Below are 22784 nucleotides of genomic sequence, written 5' to 3' on the forward strand. Positions count from 1 at the left end.
AAAAAAAAAAAAAAAAAAAAAAAAGAAAAAGAAAAAGAGGCAAAAAGCGGGGCGGCAGCCCCGGGGGGGCAGCGGCGAGGCAGGGCACGGCAGGGCACGGCGGGGCGGGCGGAGGGCGGGCGCAGGGAGGGAGCGAGGGAGCGGCCCCGTCCCTTTGTACCTGCCGTTCGAAGGCGCCAGGCGGGCCCGCATTGGCTGCGGCGGCCGCGGCTCCGTAACCCGAGCCGGGGCGGGCGCGGCGCACCGGGCCCGGCCGGCGCCCAGCCCGGCAGCCAAGGGGCGGCTCGGCTCGGCTCGGCTCGGCTCGGCTCCGCCGCCAGCAGCCGCCTCTGCCTGCGCGCCGCTGGGCTCGCTGGGGCAGGGCCGCGCCGCCCTGCCCGGCAGGAGGTGGGACCGAGCCGCGGCGCTGCCGCCTCCTCCTCCCTCCCTCGCTCGTTCCCTCCCTCGCTCGCTCCCTCCCTCCCGAGGGCTGAGCCATTCCGGGAAGGCGCCGGCTCCCCCACCGCTCCTCGGCAGCGCCGCACCGGCATCGGCCGCCACCACCGCGCCGGGCTCGGCCCCACGGCGCTCCGGGGCTGCGGAGGCTCAGCGGCGGCGGCGGCGGCGGGCACGGAGCGCGGTGCCCCGGCGGGCGCGGCGGGCGGCGGGCGGGCGGGAGGACAAGTGGACGGAGCGCCCGGGAGCGGGGGGGCGGCCGCCGCGTAGTTGTTTTGCCCGGGGTAAGTTGGCCGATCCCTGCGGAGGCTTCGCTCCGAGCGTGCAGCGCTTGGCTCCCGGCTCCGTGTCGCCCCCAGCCTCCGGGGCAGGGGGGGCGCCTTTTTTTATTTCATCCCCCCCCTCCTCCCCCTTTGGTTTGTGTTTTCTTTTTATTATTATTATTATTATTATGGGGTCTATGGGGGAGCAGAATTTCCAGTCCGGCGTTGCTCTTCTTCCTTGTCCAACGCTCAGCGGAGAACTATAATATTTCTTTCCCGAGATGCTGCAGTGATTTTTAGTTATAGGAAATCAGGCGAACAAAATAATCCGAATAACACGAACCATTTGTTATCCTGTGAGAGCGAACGCAGCCTAGGCACAGATGATGGCAAAAAATTCCATGGAAGGGTCTAAAGAAGACCTGAGCAAAATTACGGAAGAGGAGATGCTGAGATGGAGCAAGGAAGAGCTGGTGAAAAGACTGAGGAAAGTGGAGAATGAAAAGATGAACTTAATGGTGGAACACGGCAACTTGATGAAAGACGTGAACCGGCGGCTGCAGCTCCACCTGCACGAGATCCGCGGGCTGAAGGAGGTGAACCAGAAGTTGCAGGACGACAACCAGGAGCTCCGGGAGCTCTGCTGCTTCTTGGACGACGACCGGCAAAAAGGCAAGAAGCTGTCAAGGGAATGGCAGCGCTTCGGGAGGCACACGGCCAGCGTGATGTGGAAGGAGGTGGGCATGTACCAGCAGAAGCTGAAGGACCTGGAGGCGCGGCAGGAGACCCTCCTTCGGGAGAACGTGGAGCTGAAGGAGATGGTGCTGATGCTGGACGAGGAGCGGAGCGGGGCCGGCTCGCGGAGCTCCATCGACAGCCAGGCCAGCCTGACCAACCTGAACGGCGGCTCGGCCACCAGGGACGTGGGGGACGGGAGCAGCACCTCCAGCACGGGCAGCGCGGGCAGCCCCGACCACCATCACCACCACCTCCACCACCACAAGGCCGGCGACAGCAAGGCCGGGGCCATGCGGAGGTCTATGGATGACCTGTCGGCGCCCCTTCACCACCGGAGCATCCCGAACGGCCTCAATGGTGAGCGAGCCCCTGCCCTGCCCTCCCTGCCCCGCGCCGCTCCCCGTGCGGTCCTGGCCATTCCCAACCCTGCCCATCCTTGTGACCTCCTTGGCACAGCAGCCCCGGGAGCCGGGAGGGGCACCTGTGTGCGGGGTGTGCCTTATCAGTGCGTTCACTGTGTTATCGAGGTCCTGGGCTCAGGGTTGGAGCCTCTTTTATCTCCAGCAGGGTTGGTGTTTGGTTCTGTTTGTTTGTTTTGGGTTTCTGTTTTGACAAAAATCAGCCTGGGTTTTCAGGGTTAAATAAACACTGATTGTGTTCCCAGTCTTCCACCTCTTTCTCTACCCCTTTAAATATTTTGGTTTATGTTTGGCTTGTTTGTGTGCTAGATTGATAAGATTGATAAAGATGGGATGAGATTTTGGAGGCATCTGATGAAAGTTCAGGCTTATCCCACCTGTTAGCTCCACAGGTTCTCAGGGCAGGCTGGCTGTGGAGTGCTCAGCAGTTTTGGAGAGGGGCATCTCGGCTTTCCCCTATCTCCACTTCAGAAAGAGGAGTTTTGTTTGTAGAGAAGAGATTGCTCTCGAAGGGACGCTGTGCTCACGATTTTGTTCAGGCTAGTCATTGAAGTTAGAAACAAGCTCCTCAATGAAATCGTGCCAAGCCTTCTTTGGCAGCTCACATCCAAGCAAAGTTTCTCCTGTTGTCTAATAGTGATCAGGCATTAACATAACATTGAAATATCTTTAAAATGGAGATTTAAAAAAAATCTTTTAAAACCAACAAGACCAAATACATGACTTTTAGAATGTGTGATCAAGAGGATTCAGTAGGAATCAAACCAGGCAGCAAACTAAAAAGTTCTTATATATAAGACTACTTTTAATGTTCTTAATCCTCTTTTCCCACCAAAGAGGGCTATTTTCTTTGTGGGGTGTCCTTTACCCACCTATAAGCACATAGAGGGGGATGGAGCCCCAGAAGTTGGCTCTGATTGATGTCCACAGTGGATGTGCTTACTAGATAACCATGCTTTCAGCTCCCAGAGCTTTTGGTGTTCTTTTTTATTTCTGGTGATTTGTGGCAAGTCTTTATGTCCCAGGAGACCTGAGGGCATGGAGGATTGATCAACTTGTTTCACAAGTGTTCATCCATGAACGTGCTGTTTGCAGTCCTGCTGCCCCAGTGTGTGTCAGCTCACGGCTGGAGATGTTCTGGCCACCTTGCTCAGTAGTCAGGGATTGCTGTTTTCAAGGATGATCCAGTCACCAGATGGTGCATGGTACAGCAAACATCTTTAAATGTTTGGTGTGGAATTTTTTAATGTCTCTCTCGTAGAGCTGTGTAAATCAGAAGTATCTGCTTTGTAAATCTGCAGATAGCTTCTGCTCTTGACGTGACTTGACTTTATTTTCATAAAGCACTGCTCTCCACAGAGGCTTGAAGAGCACATGACAGGTATTGACTGTTACTGTTATGGAACAGAAAGGATTCACAGCTCTGGTTTGTGAACCTTAGACCGTGTCCCTTTTAGGTGCTGGTAGCAGAACTGGACAAAGCCAGTTGAATTCTTCTGTTAACTCAGGGCTCTTGAGTACACAAAACATAACAATACCTTAGAGCAGTCCCTTCAGTCCGGGGTGACAGCACAGTGGGATACTTCACCTGGGATTCAGAGTCGCCCCTGTCAGCTCAAAAAGGGAAACCTCTGTTTCAGAGCTCGGTCCTCCTTGCGCTGTGTGTGGGAATGTGCCCAGCAGCATCTTTTGGACGGGACTGGGAGCCGAGTCTCATGTCCTGCCGTAGGGTAAGGGTAGGAAAGGGAGGGTGACCATCTGCACACAGTGCTTCCATGCCTGCCTCTGCACACCCCTTCTCATTTCTTCTGTGGGAACGATGGGTATGGGCTAGAGCATTTCACTAAAACCTGTAGGTTTTGGTGACTTCTGGTTCTGGGGTGCCTGTGGAAGGTGGTCTCTGCGAGAAGAACTGAAGCTCTTTCCTGCGAACCAGCGCGGCTTCATTTCTGAGGGTGCAACGGAGATGATCGGCACTTTTAAAGCTAATAATCCTTGTAAAGATGTAGACAAGCCTGATCTCTCCACTTAGGTAGTGAAGCTGTAAAATGACTTGAATAGTTGTCATTCTCAGATAGCATCGGTATTCAGCAAGGCCATTTCCCTGGCTGTGCCTTTGGAAATGCCTCTCAATACATATGCAAATGCAGGGCTTATCAGGCCTCTTTTTTGACTGACAGCAAGAAGTCTGGGAGTGTTTGCCTGGGACCAGCAGCAATTCTGTTAAGCCTGTGACGGTGTAGAGGAGCAGGGCAGGAACAGGTGAACATGAAAAACCACTCCAGTGAGTCAGGTGGGCGGTGGAGCTGTCACGGAGCAGCCCCGCGGTGAGCAGCGAGCCGTGTCTGCTGTCCCTGCTCCTGTCCCTGCTCCTGTCCCTGCCTTCCTGCGTGCAGCCGAGAGCTCAGCCTTTTTGTGCTGTCCTCTTGGTGAGCTTTATTTTCCTCAGGAGTAAAACAGAAGGAAGGCAGAGGAAAGGGAGTGCGTGGCCTTTCATTTTTTGGTTGTAAGCTTGCTGTTATCTCATGTCTTTAAAGCACTGGAGAGCTGAGCAGAGGGTGAACCAGGGACTGCCCGGCCAGCTCAGCTGCTACTGAAATGAGCAGCCCTGTGTGCTTTCTTAGGGAGAGGAGGTGGCTGGAAGGGATGCAGTGCAGAATTTAGCATCTCTAGTAAGAACTCGGCAGAAGCTTTGGACAACTGGTGGGAGCAAGGTTGCTACTTCTGAGCTGCTTGCTGGAGTATTTTTGCTTATGGAAAAGCTGGAAAGTCCTGAAATTGGGAGCTGGAAAATGCAAAACTCTACTGCCTCTGCTAATGGTATCCATTGAGCTTCACTTGTTAAGTGCTTTTCTAAAGGAGTCAGGAGTATTGTGGCTGTTCAAACACTTATAGGAAGGTAGATTTTTAGTAGAATCTTAGTGAGCAAAGGTGGGTTAAATGTTTCCCATTTTCTGTTCAGCGATCCTTGGAAGTTGAGTTGTTGAACCAGGGCTTGATTTATTGGCCCCAGTGACCCACCCCAGTGTGAGGTGATGAACTCTAGATTTGTAAGGTGAATTCAGAATAAATGATGTAAGTGTAAAAAACACCCCCAACCCAACTGGTGGCCAACTTTGCTTCACTTTTCTGAAGTCTATTTACTTCTGCAAGTTGTCTTTCAGAAGCTGATGATTAATTATTCACTCATGGAAGATAATAATTATAACATAGTGTGAGAATGGCTAATATTAGAAGACATGTAATCCTGCTTGTTGGGAAAGTGAGAGGTTTGGTCAATCTCTGTGTGCACAGGGACCTGGACTGTGGGACAGGGGCACCCCAAACTGTGTGATGGAAGCTGGCCAGGTGCCTCTGTAAGGATATGTCACAGTTCTAAACCTACCCAGATCCAGGGCAGAAATTGAGGCACAGTCACTGTGTGTGCTTGTGAGTGCTTTGGCTCTCCTTTTTATGCATGGTGTGGATCTCTGTGTGCACACACAATCTTTCTGCCCATCCAGCTTCAGACAGCTCTGTTGAAGCAGCTGCTTGGAATTAGGTTTGAAAAAGAGAATTAAAAAAAAAAAGTCGGTACATTTTGTGATATTGATATTAACATGACCTGGGGGAAGAAAAACCCCTCAGGTTTATTCCCACAGGATGTATTCCTGGACTGTGAGGTATGTGGGAACATTGGGAGGATGACTCAGAGTTCCCTGAGGCCAGGGCAAGGGCTTCCTCCGGTTTTGGCCTTATCTAGATCTCACTGGGACAACTGTTCATCCATCTCCAGCCTGGAGGCATACAGGCTCAACTAGCAATGTGCCCGGGACTGAATCCTGTGCATGCAGGGAAAGCATTCAGGCTTTAGTTTTAGTTCACTCCTATCAGGTGAAGTTGTCACAGAACCTCACCTTCCACTGAAACTGGTTTTTGCTCTAGGTTCCCAAAATGGACTGGGTGGTTTCCAGTGTCTCTGACTTTATTCCAGTTGGGTGAAGTGTTAATTTTGATGCTTTGTTTTTGTAAATTGTTGAAAACATCAACAATTAGAAGTGGTCAGGGAGGCCCAGAAAGAGGCTGTGGGTACAGCAGAGAGCCTGTAGTAGCAGAGATATTAATCTATGGCCTCTTGTTGCTGTCTTCTCCAGTGAAAGAAGAATGCTCTCTTCTCTGGGTGAGGGGGTGGGAAGATCTCGAGTTGTATTGATTCCCACTTGTAGATGTCCACATATTTACCTAGAGGGTACAATATATTGCAGTTAAAATGGTGGCAGAGAGAAATGGCTGCTCTCTGTGGGTTGGTATTGATTGGTAATGCAGCTGCCCTTCTTTGCACACCCTTAAGGCCAAAAGACTTTGTTTTATTAGTGTATTAATAATCAATATATTTATTATTTATGATGGCATATTAATGAGGCCTTTGAGACAAGAATATGCAGGGGCAGAAGCAAAAGATGAGGTTCATCCCATTTAATTTGAGATATCTCCAATAGAGGCTTTAACATTTGCATTGCCCTGGACATCCTTTATTGGCCACGTGGAGAGAGGCACTGTGGTGTGATGATTTATGTGAACCATGTCTGCATCAAAGAGAGCAGAACCGTGTGCTGGTTGTGCTCTTTCCCTCTGCTGATGCCTGGTCAGCTCATTCATATGCAGCCATCTAAAGCCAGATGAGATCAGCCCTGTTCCAGCTCTTATGTGACCATTGTCCACTTTTGCAGTGCTCCTGTCCTAGCTCTGCTGAAAGAGAGGAAATTGCCTTTCTCAGCAGCATTCAGATACCACCCCCTTACAGTCCCTCACTGTGTGGGCAGGCCAGGTCAGAGAAAGTCCTGTTCTCTGTTCTGGAGACCTCTCAGAACTCAGTGGCTCCTGCAAAGGTTAAGCACAGATTTGGTTACTTGACCAATTATTTTCTTTCTTATATCAAGAGCACTTTTCATCCTATGAACATGGCTTTAATGTTGTTTTTTTAATACTGCTGTTTTTAACATGTTGGTATTTTTGGTGCTGTAGGCTGTTACAGACAGACTCCTTGTGATTAAGGCAGGAAATCAGTTCTGGGTTGGTACACTAGATAGGGGTAAGACCTCTGGATAAACACCTGTTTCCATCTCTGTAAGTTCAATGTGTTCTGCTATTTGGCTTATCAGTGCTGAGGTCTCAGATATGAAGGGTACAGCTTGAGTTTTTGTAGCCAGCAGCCATTGGCCACTCATTCAAAGGATTTCCATGGAGTGCTTCATTTGAGGCACCTTTGTCGTTGTCCACTCCTGCCTTCTGCTGGGGCACTGCCTGTCTGCCAGCCTGCTTGGCTCCCAAACCTCAGGGTAGCTGGTGTCCCTGAAAACAAGGCTCAGGATGCTTAAGTTAAAATTGGGCCATATCTGGAAATATATTCTCCATGGTAATGTGTTCTAATTTTGTTTTCCTCTTGCGTATTATATAGAGATATCTTATTCTCAGCTGTCCTGTTGAAGGAAAAAACCTTGTATTGATTAAAAGACAATTTTCTATGGGCCTTTGATGGAATTATCCACTTACCCTCATTGAAAGCAGTCAGAATAAGGGAAGTAGCCTGTGCTGGTTACATGTAAATGATTTGGTCCTCTGGAGACATTTCATCAAATAAAGCTGAGGATCGAATTAAATGGTGATCTAATGAAGTGGCAGGCTGGGAGCCCAAAATGCAGCCCTGGCAGGTGTTACACCTGATGTGTGTGTGGAGAGGAGAGGCATGAATACCAACGCTGACAGAGCATTGCATCTGAAAGCCGAAGGGTTAATACTTTGTGGGGACAAGGGTGCCTGCATCCATGCAACCTTGGGAGTGCTGTGGGCCTGCCCTGGGAGGTGTTGGGCTTTTAATCTGCCCCACAGCATGGCTGTGGCCTTGCTTGCATCTCACACAGACATTCCCATGGCAGGGTCTGCTGACATTGTCCCCTTGTAGTATCCTTCTCTACTGGGGCTGCCCTTTGGAGATGCTCTGGGAACAGAAAAATGGACAACAGCTGATGGTAGGTGAGATGGGGTGAGGTGCTTAAACTGGCAAAAACATCTGGTATACATCAGGTGTGGAGTGAGGCTAATGAGAAACATCTAAGCCCATTTAAAATTCAGCTAAAATGCTTGAACCCAGAAGGCTGATGTTCTTTCCACACTCAGAGGCAGGCCTTAATGCATCCCACTGCAAAACACACAGCGCTGCTCTCCTGGAACAGAGACGGTTTGGAGGCTGCACATCCAGTTTTCCTGCGAATTAGCTGCAACTGGCTGGGCTTGCTTCTGCATTCTGTATTTTTAACCTGACTTTTTGTCTGCCAGCCAGAATTCATCCTGCCCTGTCGCCAAATGTCATCATCCCCTTGTGGTTAACTTGCTGCAATTCATGAAACACTTGGCTGCCATAAATAGTTATGTGCAGAGGTTCCAGTGCGCGCGGGGCGGGCAGAGCGGCGCTGCGAGGCACTCGCACACGAACATGTCCACCAAGAGAAAGTTGACCCACTTCTGCAAATAGATAACTCCTGGCAGAAAAAGTAACACTGTCTCAGAGAATCTATCTTCCCCTTGCCTACTGAATTGTGAAGCAAAAAGCAAGCCAGCTCCATCTCCTGAATTAGCGGTGATGTGAGCACAGTGCTCCCCATTGAAACCGGGGTGTGTAAATCGGCCCTTGATCTGAGGAGGGCTTAAAATGGCCACAATTTGGTCGTGATTTTCTTTTTTTCAGTATAATGAAAGCTTTTGTTAGTGAATGAGGTGCATGGCGTTCAGGACTCAGCTGCTCTTAGGCATTAGGAAACATTTATCACCATGGCAATTGAAGGCTGCTGGGCAGGTTATTTTGAACACTTTTCTAGTGACTCATGTCTGGGTCAAGACCATTTGTGCCAGGTTACTTTAGCCCCTCTACATACAGGTGTATATAGTCTTCTTTCCCTTAAATTGTTTCTTGCCTTGCTATTTTGCTTCTCTCAGGGAACTCATTGCTTGTTCTGCCTTATGTCTCCAAGATGGTGGTTCACCTTGCTCAGAGCCTCTTTGTGGGGGTCTTTGTGACCTCAAGTCCTTGTGAAGTAGATTACGGGTTAGTTTTGACTGGCTTTGAGACTTCACGGATCTTGCCATGAGATTGAAGCCATCCTAAATGTGATGTGAGTTATCTCATTGTGTGCTGGGGCTCTCCTAGGGCTTGTAGGACGGGATGTCTCCTGTTTGCCCGGGGTGGGAGGGCTGTCTGCGGCAGAGGGAGCACCGTGGGTGAGTGTCGGGCTTGTGGCAGCAGGGCTGTGGCCAGCTGCACGCTGCAGTGGCAGGGTGACACGCTAGCTGTCTGCTGCGGTTGTGTCAATGCCGGCTCGCTGGCAGAATTAGTTCAATCAAAGCTGGAGTGCTCTGAAAAGCCCTTCAGACTTTGCTCCATCCCTGGGCTCTGTGCAGTGACACTCAGGACTGCGTGCATGCTGCCTTCCCCCCATTTCAGCCCAAACTCCTGTGCTGCTGGGGTTTCATTCATGTACAGCTGCACTGGAATGTCTGTGAGAGGTGAGAGATGAAGTGTGGGGAGCAAATGGATGGGGTAGGGCCCAGGCTGGGAAGCAGGAGGAGATACTTAGCTGCTCTTTCAAACCATCTCCAGGACAGTAAGATCAAACCATCTCTAGGGGTGCCTGTGCCTGAGGGTTTGATGGCTGTGTCTGACCTGTCCTGCATTCCCAGGACAATGAGAACTCCCTGGCTGCCTCTCTGTCCCTGTGCTGTAGAAGATCCATGAAGAGGAAAGGAGCAGGCAAAAGGACTACTCAAAGTAGAGCAGCAAAACCAAACCATTGTTTTAGAAAAGAAGAGAAAAGAGAGCATTTCCAGTCCCCAAAGTGTAATATTTCTATGGAAATAGCAGGAAGAGGCTTGCTGTCAGTCTCTGATCTAGTGGGACTGACTAGATTTTGTTTGTTCTTTCCCACATCTTCCATCATCTCTGGATCATCTGAAGACAGGTTGCTGTGCATCACAAATGCAAGATTCCTGGTTTCTGACTTTTGATTAAGTGCTAAGCAGTCTCTGGAGGACTGGCATCTATCTTTCATCTGCAGTTTTTTACTTGCTAAGGTACATTTCTCTGACTCTATGACACTTATTGATGATGCCTTGTCCTTTAAATGCCACTTCTGTGACACTCTGCTCCTGGCTGTGACTTTTTATGAGGCCATGGACTGTTCAGTGCTGTGGCACATCTCAGTGGCCAGTGAAGTTACTGTGGGACACTGTTGGACTTGAATGAAATTGAGACTTGGACTCTTTACACTTGCTTTGGTATTTTTTTCAAAGGAAATCCAGAGTGTCTTTAATCTCCAACAAGGGAAGTAATCTGTCCTGTTTAGGCAATGTTCTGCTTGATTTTTGTGTTGCCAGAGGACTACTGCTGGTTATATACATACAGGAATTTACCATTTTCATGTTGATGTTTTCACTGTTTTCCCCTCATTTTTCTTTTTAATAGGATCTAATAGAATAGATTCCAGGACAGTCTACATGAAAGTCTACTTTTATGGAGCAGAGTAACATCATCAGATGCTAATGGAGTATCAGTAATTAAAAACAACTAATTTTGGTTGATGCTGAATCTTTTCCAGCTCATAACAAAGGTGTTAAGAAAGTCTTATTTTACTGTACAATCTTAAAGGGCTATTGTGATGCACAGTATTCTTTTGTCTTCTTGGTTTCCTTTTCTTATCTCCCTTACTGGCATTTACAGTCTCATATTTATCTATTTCCCAGCAGCTGAATATATCTTTGATCTATGCTTTGGATCTACGGAGCTTTTAATCCCTTTCCAGTGAGTTAAAAGCTTGTTTGCTGTTGAATGTGATACATAGTTACAGGTTATATGATCTCCACCAGCGGTTCATGCATTGCACAGGGATGGCACGTTGTGAAAAACTGATAAAATGTTCCCTTGTTCATTTTCCTGATTGCAGCTGAAACCCAGCATGGGAGTGAGTCAATCATTCACTCCTGGTCAAACTGCTGATACAACTGTCCTTTGCTGTTACAAATACCTCCGCACTTGCCTGCTTTAGTTCAGTTATTCATTCATTTCTCTGTGAGGCTTATTTTTGAGGCTGAGTATTTCAGTCAGTGCAGCAGCTTTTCCATCTTTCAGTTCTGCCAACATTTACAGGGTTTTCCTTTTCCATCCTTTTAACACCTTTTAAAAATAGGAATCAGTTTTTAAAGCCTGTGTGTTTGTTCCTCTTTGATGTCTTGAGGCATGATAATATATGCCTTGTTTGTGGAGATCTTCTCTTGTGGAGTGGCTGCAGTTTCCACCTCAGGAGCAATAATGGTTTCTGCAGCTCTGTCCTCCAGGCCATGTGGGTGTAGCTGCACGTGTGTGACTGTGTTCAATCATCCTCTGAAAGTTCTTTTTGAGTTTTGGTGCAGCTCTTTGCTTCCTGGATTCTGAGCAGTTAAGCTGAAAGTCTCTCCCATGCTTGTCTCCTGACCTCTTGTAACAAAATGCAGTTCTCTTTTTATGACATCAGTTAAGACTCTATTGTTTTAGATGTAAGCTTTAAAATAACAAAAGGATGGATGGTTCTGCAAGTTAGAGCACTGGGCTGGGACTCACATTTGGAGTGCTGTCTCATTGTTACGTGGCTTTCTGGTGTAGTCTTTTAGCTAACTTCTGTGATTTGTGGTTCTCCTTTTATACAACCAGGATAATATATTTCCTTTGTCTTCCCCAAGTTTATTGTGGTGCTCAACAGAATTAGACCCTTACCTCAAATGGGGCCTCTGACCATTGCTCTGACACCAGTGATAACAAACAGGTTTTGAGTTATACTGACCTAGCAAGGAAGGAGACATCTTTAGAGTAACTCCACACATTTCTAATTCCCAGTTTTGGAGTTGCTTCCAATCTTGTTTCAGTTTTACTGGGATAAAAGCACTTTACATGATGGGTTGCTTCCCTCTATATTGTATATACTTCTCGGAACCACACGATGATGAAGTGTGGTCAGTCTCTCAGCACCATAAAAAAAACAGAAACTTGTCAAATAATAATTCTCTCAAATGAGAAGACAAGCAAAATTAGATAAAAAGCAGGGTTTGACTCTCCACAAACACAGACAAGTGCAGAAAGATGCTGCTGCTGTCACAGCAACAGGCTACCTTGATATCTTTCAGAGAGTGGACACAGCATTTGTTGTTATTTCAGCTCATCCCATCTAGGTTGCCCAGCTGAATATCATGCTATCTATATATGTGTATTTGAAATGTGTATTTAAAATGTTTATCTGTCAGCCTAGTACAGTTTTGACTGGGGTGAAGAATCACAGCTGTGAAGCAGAAGGGTCCTGCTTGTCACGTTGCTGCCCATGTCACAGCTGTAATTGCTGAAGGCACTCCTCCTCTTTCCAGTTAAATTCTTACCTGATCCCTTGATTGCTTTATTTCTGATGCTGGTAATTTGGTAACTCCTAATGAGTCCTGACTGAAAAGTCATCAAAGTCATTCTTGGGTGTGAACTCAGAGTTTCTTAACCACATGGGCTTTTATTTCCATTTGCGTGGTGGAATTGGGAGGGAGGATCTATTTGTCAGCGTATCACTGACGCCTTAGGAGGGTGACAAGACCACAGTAACTCTTCCTAGGCAATTATGTATGAAAGGTTGTCAGTATGAGTAGTATGGGAAGTTAAAAGCCTTAATTTTCATTTGGAATGGAAGCTCTAATGACTTTCCACTCCCACAGCTCATAAAGACCATGCTTCAGCTTCTAGTTGACCAAGAAAAAAAGGGGAGGGACATCTTTTGTTTCAGACTTTTTTGTGCAAATTTTTTATGGAAAACCAGATTTATGAGTCACTGTTCTTAGTATAAAAGATGATTACTGGTGTATGAACCTCAAAAAGTGACATTTTATGACTTTGCCACTAGCCACACAATTTTGCTTTCTCTCTCTTCAATTAGTTAAGTAAAACAACATCTTGGTTTGAAAGGACTAATTTTATTCCTATTTGTTGTTTGCCTTATACACTAATTATTTTCTCTATGTAAAGCTAAACAGCAGAGAGGAGAAGAGAAAGGATCATCCCAAATGAATGCTCTCTAATTTTCAAAATGATGGGTGTAGATCCCATGGGGTTAAGTGAAGTGTATTCAGTCACATCCCTCTCTTGCAGCATAGTAAGGAAGAGAAACTGGATCACGCAAATCCTTTTGTTAACCCCAGGAACATAATTAACTTCCTCTGAAAATTTGTTCTTTAAAAACACAACCCTCTAAACATCAATGATGTTTAATCTGTGCTTAAAAGTAAAGCTATGTTTTTATACACTTCTCTGTGTTATGTTGTTGTGTTATTTGTTTTTTTTTTTTTCCAAGAAACAAGGGAGCATTTTGTATCTCAGTAGCATCTGCTGCCTCACACAAGTGAGAGCCCAGGGCAGGAGTGTTGGTAGAGGTGGCATGTGCAGGTCACAGTCCTGCTCTGGCTCTGTAGCAGCAGGTCCAGAGCTCTCACAGTGCCAAGTGATCCAGAGCATGTTTGTCTTTGTGGGTCCACCAGGGATATTGAAGGGCATCTTCTGATCAAAGCACAGGTGCTCAGCATTTTCAAGTATTGAGTATTCTGAGAGTGATGCAGGCTTCATTCTTGCAAGTGGCTGAGGTGACTAGCTGATTTTCTTGGCCACACTTTCTCTGTGTTCTTGAGAAAGCATTGCTCCAGAGCTGTAAATGCCCTCTGTCCATAGCAGCATAGGTCAAACAAGTTTTCTGATCCCACAGCTCTGGAGACAAGTTTGCTCAGAGACCTGCAAGATGAGGGATGGATCACATAAACAGCAGCTGATGCAGTTGTTGGAAAGGCCTCTATTTTTATTTTCTTCTTGTTTTCATCTTGGCCAGGTTGGACAGAGAAGGTTTTCAATGGAAGATCTGCTCTCCTGTGCTTCATTCTGCCTTATTTGGATAAAAATTACGGGGTTGTCCTTTTTAATTTTTTCTTTTAGTTGGCAGTGTAAAGTGAAGGAGAGATAATATTTTTGGGACAGCCTTGGAACTGCCCCTGTAAAAGGAATGCTGTATAAAGAGTAATACTCCCTGACTCTGTTATGTTCAAGGTTGGCCATATTTGAATTTAATATTTTTTTTCGCAGGAGAGATTTCATGTGTGAATTTAAACCAAAACTGTGTCATGCACAAAGGGACAGGTTTCTTCTGTTGAAAACAACATCTGTAGAGCTGGAGGGAAGGGCTGGGCTGCGTGGAGTGTGTCCTGGCATGGGGAGCCATGGAGGTGCTGACTTCTGGAGCTGCTGTGGGAGGGTAGGGAGCAAGAGGGCAGTTGGGGGCAAAACTTTCATCAAGCTCAGATGAAGCTCTAATGCAGCCCTTGTGTTGTGCTGAGGGGAGAAGATGTTCTCAGTGTGTGAGGAATGGGCAGCAAGAGCTGCCTGCCTAGCTCAGGATGGGGTTGGAGACCACCACAAAGGGATGTGGCAGCAGCTGAACGAGGGGATGGAGTAAATCACTGCAAAGATGTGGTTTGGGAGCTAGCTGTTAAAAATAACAGCTGATTTTGTTGAACTGGATTGAACTCACTCCAGCTCAGCATTGATGATGGTGCCTGGAGCTATAAAGATTGTATTTTGATCAGCAAGTCAAAAGCAAGTGTACCACTAGTTATGAATACATTTTCAGAATTACAAGCAAAGGAGATCTCAGAATAATAATGGGCAGAAAAAGTTGCCTGAAGGAACCAGTTTCCTTGATAAGTGCTGGAAGAGGTGTGGACCTGAACTTTGCACTCCTTCCCATATCAGCTTTTTAAAAATGTGCCAACAGATCTAGAATCTGAGTTTTGAACTTGTTAAAATCCTGAGTAGACATAATGCAATATGGCAGGAAAACCAATAATGTTGAGGTTTTGAAAATACAAATGGCTCAGCTGTAGATGTGTGATGTGGGTTAAAAAGGGTGTGTGTGTCCTGTGCTGTCTGTCATTGACCCAGTTGGTTATTCAGTGATGAATTCTGATCTGGATGTTTGGAATGACAGATCTGGGTTCTGAAGTGCTGATGATTAGATTAAGACAGTGTAGTAAACCTTAATGGTGCATGAAGAGCTACTGCTGGATTTGCAGTAATACCTACTTTTCTGCCTTAGAACAGCATGAATAATACTTTATGGTTGTATAACTCCTTCCAGACAAGGAGTCTAGGAGTGCTTTGTAAACGCTAATGAGTTTGGCCTCATAGCATATTTATAAGCCTGAGAAGAAGCATTATTCCCCTTTTTTACAGTTTGGATGTTGAGTAGCCTAAGTATGCAAAGAACATGCAGCAGAGCTTTCATCTGCTGACCCTCAGTCCTGGGTCTGCAGGACTCGCTAGGCTTCCTAAATGTGCTCAGAAATTTACTGCAGATTCATTCCAGAAAAAAGGTTGGGGTGTTTTGCAAACCTCTGAGTGTCCTTTGTAAAGCATAAGGCATTGTAATTATTTGATGATAATTTCGTGCTTGCCGTCTTGTTCTAAAGCAGCAGAGATTGAAATTAATCCTCTGCTGGAATGAAATCAGATTGGGCATCATGAATATTGCTTCCTTGCCCAGAACAAAGAGACTTAGTTAAAGTGAATGCAAACTTCTGTTATCTTTACGTGGGAGTTGCAGGTGGGTAAGGAATGTGAGGTCAGGAGGATTGGGAGCAGATAATTGCCCATGTCAAAGGGCAGTGAGAGTGATGCCTGTGAAAAACGCCTTGCAAAGTAGGTGGGATCAGACACTGCAGTGGGCACACTCAGATCTTTCCTTAGCAGCTTTCTCAGATGTTCATCCCAGAATGTCTGCATTATTTCTGCAGATTCATGTAGTGGGATATTCTGCAATGTGAGCACCATGTGGATTGTAGATAAATTTTGTAAATGTTTTGGTGTGAATTTAGTGTTTGGTGACACATGCTGCAAAGACAGGTCTAGAGGGATAAGTCCCTCTTTAGCTGTGGGATAAACATATGCAAGCAGGCATTTCACACAGTGCTTTCACATCCCTGACCTGAAAAACTGCTTCCAAATCTCACAGCTTCTTCATGGACTGGAGACCAGTGAAGATCCCAGCAAAGAGTCTATAGAGTTCTAGATGTGGAGATGGTGATCTCCATGATGTGGTGGTTAGAATTAGCAGCATTTCTGGTCTGACAGAATGATAAAATAGTCTGGTTGGAAGGAACCTTTAGAGATCTTCCAGTCCAGCCCCCCTGCAATGAGCAGGGACAACTTCACCTGATCAGGTTTCTCAAAGCTCCATCCAAACTAACCTTGAGTGTTTCAAGGGATGGGCGTCCACCACCTCTCTGGGCAACCTGTGCCAGTGTTTTACCACCCTCATTGTAAAAAATGCCTTTCTTAGATTTAATCTAAATCTACCTTCTTTTAGTTTATAACCATTATCCGTGTTCTATCCAAAAAGGCCCTAATAAAGATTTTGTCCCCATCTATCTTATAACCTCCCTTTAAGTACTGAAGGCCACACTGAGGTCTCCCAGCAGCCTTTTCTTCTCCAGGCTAAACAAACCCAACTCTCTCAGCTTTTTCTCTTGGAGAGCTGTTTCAACCCTCTGATCATTTCTGCACCTCTCTTTTGGACCTGCTCCAAACATGGACAAACAGGTTCATGTCTTTCATTTGTGAAACTGTGTTCAGTGTGTTGCTGCACTTCAGACCTGTGTATCACTGAATCAAGTGCCATTAAAGCAGTTGCCTCTTCCTTATGACTGGATTTCTGTCTGATTCTGGTATATGAAATGCTATATTGGCATGTGACTTTTTCCTTATCTGGTTACTTCTGGAACACAGCTTAGCCTTAGCTCCTCAGCACAGAACAAAAGCTTTCCTGAAACTGTTTGCACATGGCTACAAATAGAAACCTCAGGTGATTAGCAAGAAGTTTTGGCAAGTCATGCAGATACAAGGGCTATTTCAGTGTGATGTGGCATCCTTGCAGAGCTGGGGGCAGGAGCATCCTGTAGGGAGGCTCTAGTTGACTGTGCAGTGCTTAATCTTTCTAATACATCCCATAATGTGTAGTGGAAGATCTAGATAATGCAAGAAAACAGTTATTTATCTGGGATTAACCTACATAAAACATTTACATTGAGCAGAAACTAGGCCAGAACACCACTCAGTCTGATGAGGGGTAGTTGAGGGACCTGGGGAAAAGGAGGCTTAGCTCCTTCCTGCTCTCTACAGCTACCTGAAAGGAGGTTAGAACAAGGTGGAGGTTGGTCACTTCTCCCAGATAACAAGCAATAGGAAAACAAGAAATTAGCTTAAGTTTTACCAGGAGAGGTTGAGTTTGATATTAGGAGAAATTTATTCAGCAGAAGGGTTGTCAGGCATTGGAATTGGCTGCCCAGGGAAGAGGTGGAGGCAGCATCCCTGGAGATGTTTAAAAGATGTGTGGATGTGGCACTGTGGAACGTGGTTTAGTTGTGGACTTGGCAGTCCTCGGTTAATGGTTGGACTCAATGGTATTCAAGGATCTTTTCCAACTAAAATGATTTGGTAATTCCATGATCCTATGAATTGCAGTGTGGTACATCTTCTAAAATCAAAAGAGCCTTTGTGGTTCTTTCAGTGAGTGGACATTAGCTCTGGATTTTGTCTTAGTACCCCTTTTGTTGTTTTGTACCACTTGACTTAGTACTACAGTCTATGTGTATTGATGTTTTTGTATTAAAAAAAAAAAAAAATCGACTTTGGCCTTCCAAGCACCCAAACAAGCACACCAAATAAGTAGAGCACAATTAATATAATCTTTTTAACAAACAGGTTGGCTGGTTATCAGTACTCCTTATGAAGAACAGTCTGCCTGTTTTTCCAAATTCCTGCTCTGTTAGTGGTGCACAAGGCATTCTCCTAAAGATTTATTATGGTAGGAGCTACAGAGTAAGGCTTGGTAAATAGATTTATACATGTGACACTCTACTGAATGGGAGATTTATACTTGGCTATTCCATTGCTGCTCATTACCATATGATGTTTCATTGAATGCAATTACATGTCTGCCTCTACTCTCTAAAGTCCAGAAAGGTTTCACAATATTTCTATCTTCCTCTGCTCAGCAGAGCCTCACAAAGAGGCACTTTGCTGTGTGATGGATGGGGTTTGAGGGTGGCTTTGTCTCTGGTAGGCCTGGATGTGTGAGGGATGGTGGGTTTTGGCTGTTAGCAAGACTCATAGAGTTGTCGTGCTGAAGGTGTTTGAGAAGATTTGCTCAACTTTGCCTGAACTCTCACAGATTTGTGCTGCAGGACTGACCTGTGAAGACCTTTGTAACTCCTGCAGGTTTCAAAGAGGCGTAGGTCGTTCCTCTTGATGGATTTAGTGTAGCATATTCATTACACCAGCTCAAGATCACAGAATTTTCTCTGACACTAGAAGGATGATTTAGATTTTTATTAGCTGATATTTTTCACCTAGTTTCTTTGGCCCATATTTTACTGTTTACTGCCATTATCTGCTACATTTTTAATCAGAAAACATGAAATCAAAATAATTTTTTTCCTGCTTTGGAAATCAACGCGATGTAAAATCTTTTCAAAACTGTGCCCTAAAACAATGGGAAATGCTGGGTATTTTATTTAGTGCAGATATTTTGTGAGACACCTTGACTACACTGAGGTCTGTGGCAAAACTTTCCTTGGCTTTGAAAGGACTGGAACGTTACTTCTTATTTTCTGTTTGCCTGCAACTTTTCATTCCTGGCTATCGCATATTACATCTTCAATGATTTCTCTTCAACGCGCCTTTTAGAAACCATGACCCTTTTTGTCCATGGTCAAGCCCTGTGTTGCTGCAGCCCTGTGCTCTGAGACCTCATTCATAAACATCTCTCATAAAAAGCACGGCTCTTTATCCCGTGTCCAGGGATGCGAGAGAATCCCGAACAATGGCGGGGCTGAGACAAAAGCCGGCATTGTGCTGAGGGCGCCGGGGTGGGAGGGTTTGGGGGCCCGGGAGCCTCTCCGGGCTGGGACCATTGTGCCCCTAATTGGATTGGATTGGATTGGATTGGATTGGATTGCTGATGGTCGTGGTGGCCATTCTGAGGGACCCACCAGGATCCACCGGGACCTGCTGCATCAAACCTGGCGGCGACTGGGGGAGGCAGATGACCTCTGGAGTCCGTGTGGTTGAGTGAGACCTAATACGGTCCAAATGCACCAGGTTGCAACTTTATTAGTGATTAGAGCCAGAGATAAGCCTCAGCACGGTGCCTAATCTGCAGAGTCTAATTCCAGGCATTGAAGGCAGGGATGCTGATGCAGCCCGAGGCCTGCTCAGGCCCGGGGAGCTGCAGGGACTGCAGACAGCGAGAGAGGGAGTTTGGGGGACGTGGGGTAGGTTCTGATCAGCTCCTGCTGTGGGGGAGTTCGAGTGACCTGGGTGTGGGGCAGGTTCTGATCCAGCCCCTGCTGAGAGGGAATTTCTGAGGGGTCTGGGGCAGGTCCTGATCAGCCCTGCTGTGATGGAGTTTCTGAGGGACCTGGGGCAGGTTCTGATCAGCCCCTGCTTGAGAGGGAATTTGGGTAACCTGGGTTTGGGGCAGGTTCTGATCAGCCCCTGCTGTGGGGGAGTTTGAGGGACCTGGCCCTGGGGCAGGTTCCTGTCAGCCCTGCTGAGAGGGAGTTTGGGTAACCTGGGTCTGGGGCAGGTTCCTGTCAGCCCTGCTGAGAGGGAGTTTCTGGGTGACCTGGGGCAGGTTCTGATCAGCCCTCCTGAGGGGGATGCTGGGGCAGGGAGGCAGCCACAGAAAGTGTGAAACTGGAGGCAGAGTCATACAACTGGTGACTTCGAACCCAGTTTAACATTTGCTACAGCTGATCACAGATATTCACATTGACCAAGGATTGCTCCTTTCAGACGAAAATAAAGGTGCAGGCTATGGCTTAAAGTGACTTGTAGAATATTTAAGAGGGAAACAAACTCTTTCGCATTTCAATTTTTGCATCTGAGGCTGTTCCTGGCACTATTTTGAGTTTTTTGTCATCTTTTTAGACTGGGCTCCCTTTCCTGTGATCCAGGATAATGTCTTAGGTGGGTTTGGCCTGTGGTGATTGATCCATGCTGGATGTATTAGTCTGTGACTGAATCCTGGTAACGTGTCTGCATGAATGGTGGTGGAAAATGTCAGAGGTTGCAGGCAAAGATGAATCACCATAGGCCAGGGGCTAAGACAGCACAGCAAGTATGATGCTGTGGTATGCTCTGTTATTGGATTTTCTCCAGGGTCTGCTCTTTGGGGAGCTTTGGCCTCATGGCATGCTGCAGAGACCTGCTGCTCGGTGCCATCCTTTAAGCACAATGTGGGAGCCTCCAGTTGGATCGTGTGCAGATCTTGGGCTGTGCTACAAATATATGCATTGAAATGCTTGGCAGATTCACTCTGCAAATCCAGACAAGCCCATGCAGCCCTAACATTTTAATCTGTGGCTTGGAAATCTGCCTCTCAGAGCCGCTGCAAACTGCCTTGTTCTGGACTTTTTTGGATGGCATCTCTTTTTCTTCAGACCCACCTAGACAAGTACACAAATATGATCCAAGAAACTAGCTTGCTAATACCCAAATCCTCAAAACTTTGTTGTTCAGAGGAGCTGGTTTTGACCTTTATTTGGGCAAACGGGTATTAAACTAATCCCACCCAATCTCTGTAGTGACAGGATGACCTATTTCTTTTTAATCTTATAAATTAAGTTGTTAAAGTTACTACATCTCACTGGTTTTGCCCGTTGCCTCCGGGCAAAATGCATTTGGGATTCCTGCTTCTCTAGTTTTTCTCTTAGCCCTTCCTGTGTTTTGACTTGTATTTTGGAACACCTAGCTCTGTATTTGAGACTGAAAAGGCCTGAGAATCCTCATTTGCTGTAAGAGAAGTATCACTGGGCTAACATTTACCCCCAAGCGGTGGCAGGCCACAGAAATTAGAGATTCTGGAGAAACCAAAATCTTGTCTTTGTGATGTTAAATTTTTTAGTTTGTTATGGGGGAATTTGGAGATGTTAAATTCTCTAATGGTCTCTTCAGGACTGGGAAGTGACCTGGCCAAGGCCTGGCTGTAGGTGAGACCTTGGCAGGTCCCAGGTTGGCATCCCTGTCCCTGGGAGAGCACTTTGCTGGGTTTCTGTGTCAACTTCCCTGTGGCTTTGCACTGTTTTCCCTTTTATCACCCAGCCAGGGCTTGCTGTTGGACCTTTGCCTCCAGAGTTTAGGAGAGGAGCCACTGACTTCCCTTTCTGACCAAGGCAGCTTTGCATTAACTGGTCTTCTCTGTTCAAAAAAGTGGGAATCAAGAGAAGTTTCTGTTGCTTTAAATAAATGTTGGACTGGACTTGATTTTGTGAAATCAAAATCTGTGAATAGCAAACGATACAGACTAAATATCTGGTGCCAGGTGGCCTGTCCAGGCCATTTGGGCATCTTACCAACAGGTGTAAAGTGGATATTGTTCCACCATTCTTGTGTTTCATGCATCACCTTCCCTCAGGATAGGTTTTGCATTGTTCTGGAGGTGCTTGGGGAAGGTGAAGCAGGAGCTGAAGTGAAGTTGCTCAGCCCACAACTTCATGGCTTGCCTGTGATAGGTGATCTGTGTGAAGGTTTCCTGGACAGATGCAAATGTTGGGTTTGTATGTCTGTTTTTGTTTACTGCTTGCATGCTTCACTCCAGAGCAGTGTTAGTGCTGCTGTAGACACCTCCTATGTCATAGCTTCTGATGGAGCTGATCAGAGCAGGATTGCTCCTAAAACCTTAAGAGAAGCCTAAACCCTTCTACCTCAGAAAAGGGGAACTCCTTGTTTGCTCTCTTAGAAGGTGGTGGTGTGACTTCTTCCCACCCACTTCCTTGGTGGTAAGGACAGCAGAAGCAAGACACTTGAGAGAACAGCTTGTATTGGTCCAGAGTGCAAATCTTCATGTCCTGGGAGGAGGTTTGGTGAGCAGCAGGCTCCTCAGCACCTGCTGGCAGCTCCTTTCTGGGAGCCTCTGGTGCTGCATCCTCTGCTGCCAGCCCTCAGCCACCCACGGCCGTGGGGGCTCCTGGCACTGTGGGGTTGGGAAATACTTATTCACTAATCTCCAGACAGTGTGGCCTTGGTTAGATAAATCCATGCCTATAGGCAGCTTTCTGGGGCTCATTATAATACTAATTCAGTAGAATTCCTAATTAGAGACCAGTGGTTTCGTGTAGGTATTTGAACTTGGTGTAACTTTCTTAGGGTGGAGGAATCATCCACTGAAAGCTGCTTTGGCAGAAATGAGATTGGAATCTAAGAAAGGATGTCTATAAAATAAAACATCCATTTTAAGTGTGTTGTATGACTGGTGTATTGCTTCAGATCAGCCAGGGTTTGGAATTATTATTTTAGTTGACTTTCTGTGTGCAAAATATACCTCTTCCTTGGGGTACTAGGAAGGACAGTTTTCAAGCCTAAGTCTAGTGTTTCTCTGTTTCTCTGCTTCAGATAATTTGAATTATGATTAAATAAGAACAGGCTTCAAGAGACAGAGAGAATCCAAAGCAAGCCTTGTCTGACCCCTTGATAATTGTGGAGAAATCCAAGCAATGCCCCTCTTTGACCATTCGGGGTTAGATATGTTCAGAACAAGCAGAACAAAAATTAATTATAGCCCATGTATTTTAATTTTGTAAAGTGGAAGAAGCAATCTGTCTGCACTGTAACTATGGCCTGGTTAGGCTTGTGATCCCTTCTATTTATATTGCCTCTTCTGTTTGAAAGGGCTGCTTTAGAAGGGTTTAGTTCAGGGAGTGTTTGAGCATGTGTTTTTGTGTTGGTGTTGCACTCTATCATTGCTCTAATGCATCTCTGGGGAATGTGATACAATAGTTAATGCCAGCTATGCTGTTA

The 22784-nt window shown here is 46.3% G+C and overlaps 1 protein-coding gene across 1 annotated transcript in view; it reads left to right on the top strand.

Annotated features, from left to right (window-relative positions):
- The first annotated feature begins 669 nt into the window (after positions 1-669).
- Positions 670-22784, top strand: part of CCDC85C (coiled-coil domain containing 85C) — a 111595-nt gene continuing 89480 nt past the window's right edge. Inside the window, exon 1 of the mRNA XM_063159987.1 lies at positions 670-1793. Within this exon, the coding sequence (XP_063016057.1) occupies positions 1082-1793 (712 nt within the window). The 5' untranslated portion in view covers positions 670-1081. The remainder of the gene's footprint in view (positions 1794-22784) is intronic.

This window comes from Melospiza melodia, chromosome 6 (assembly GCF_035770615.1).
Source record: "Melospiza melodia melodia isolate bMelMel2 chromosome 6, bMelMel2.pri, whole genome shotgun sequence".
Lineage (NCBI taxonomy): Eukaryota > Metazoa > Chordata > Aves > Passeriformes > Passerellidae > Melospiza > Melospiza melodia.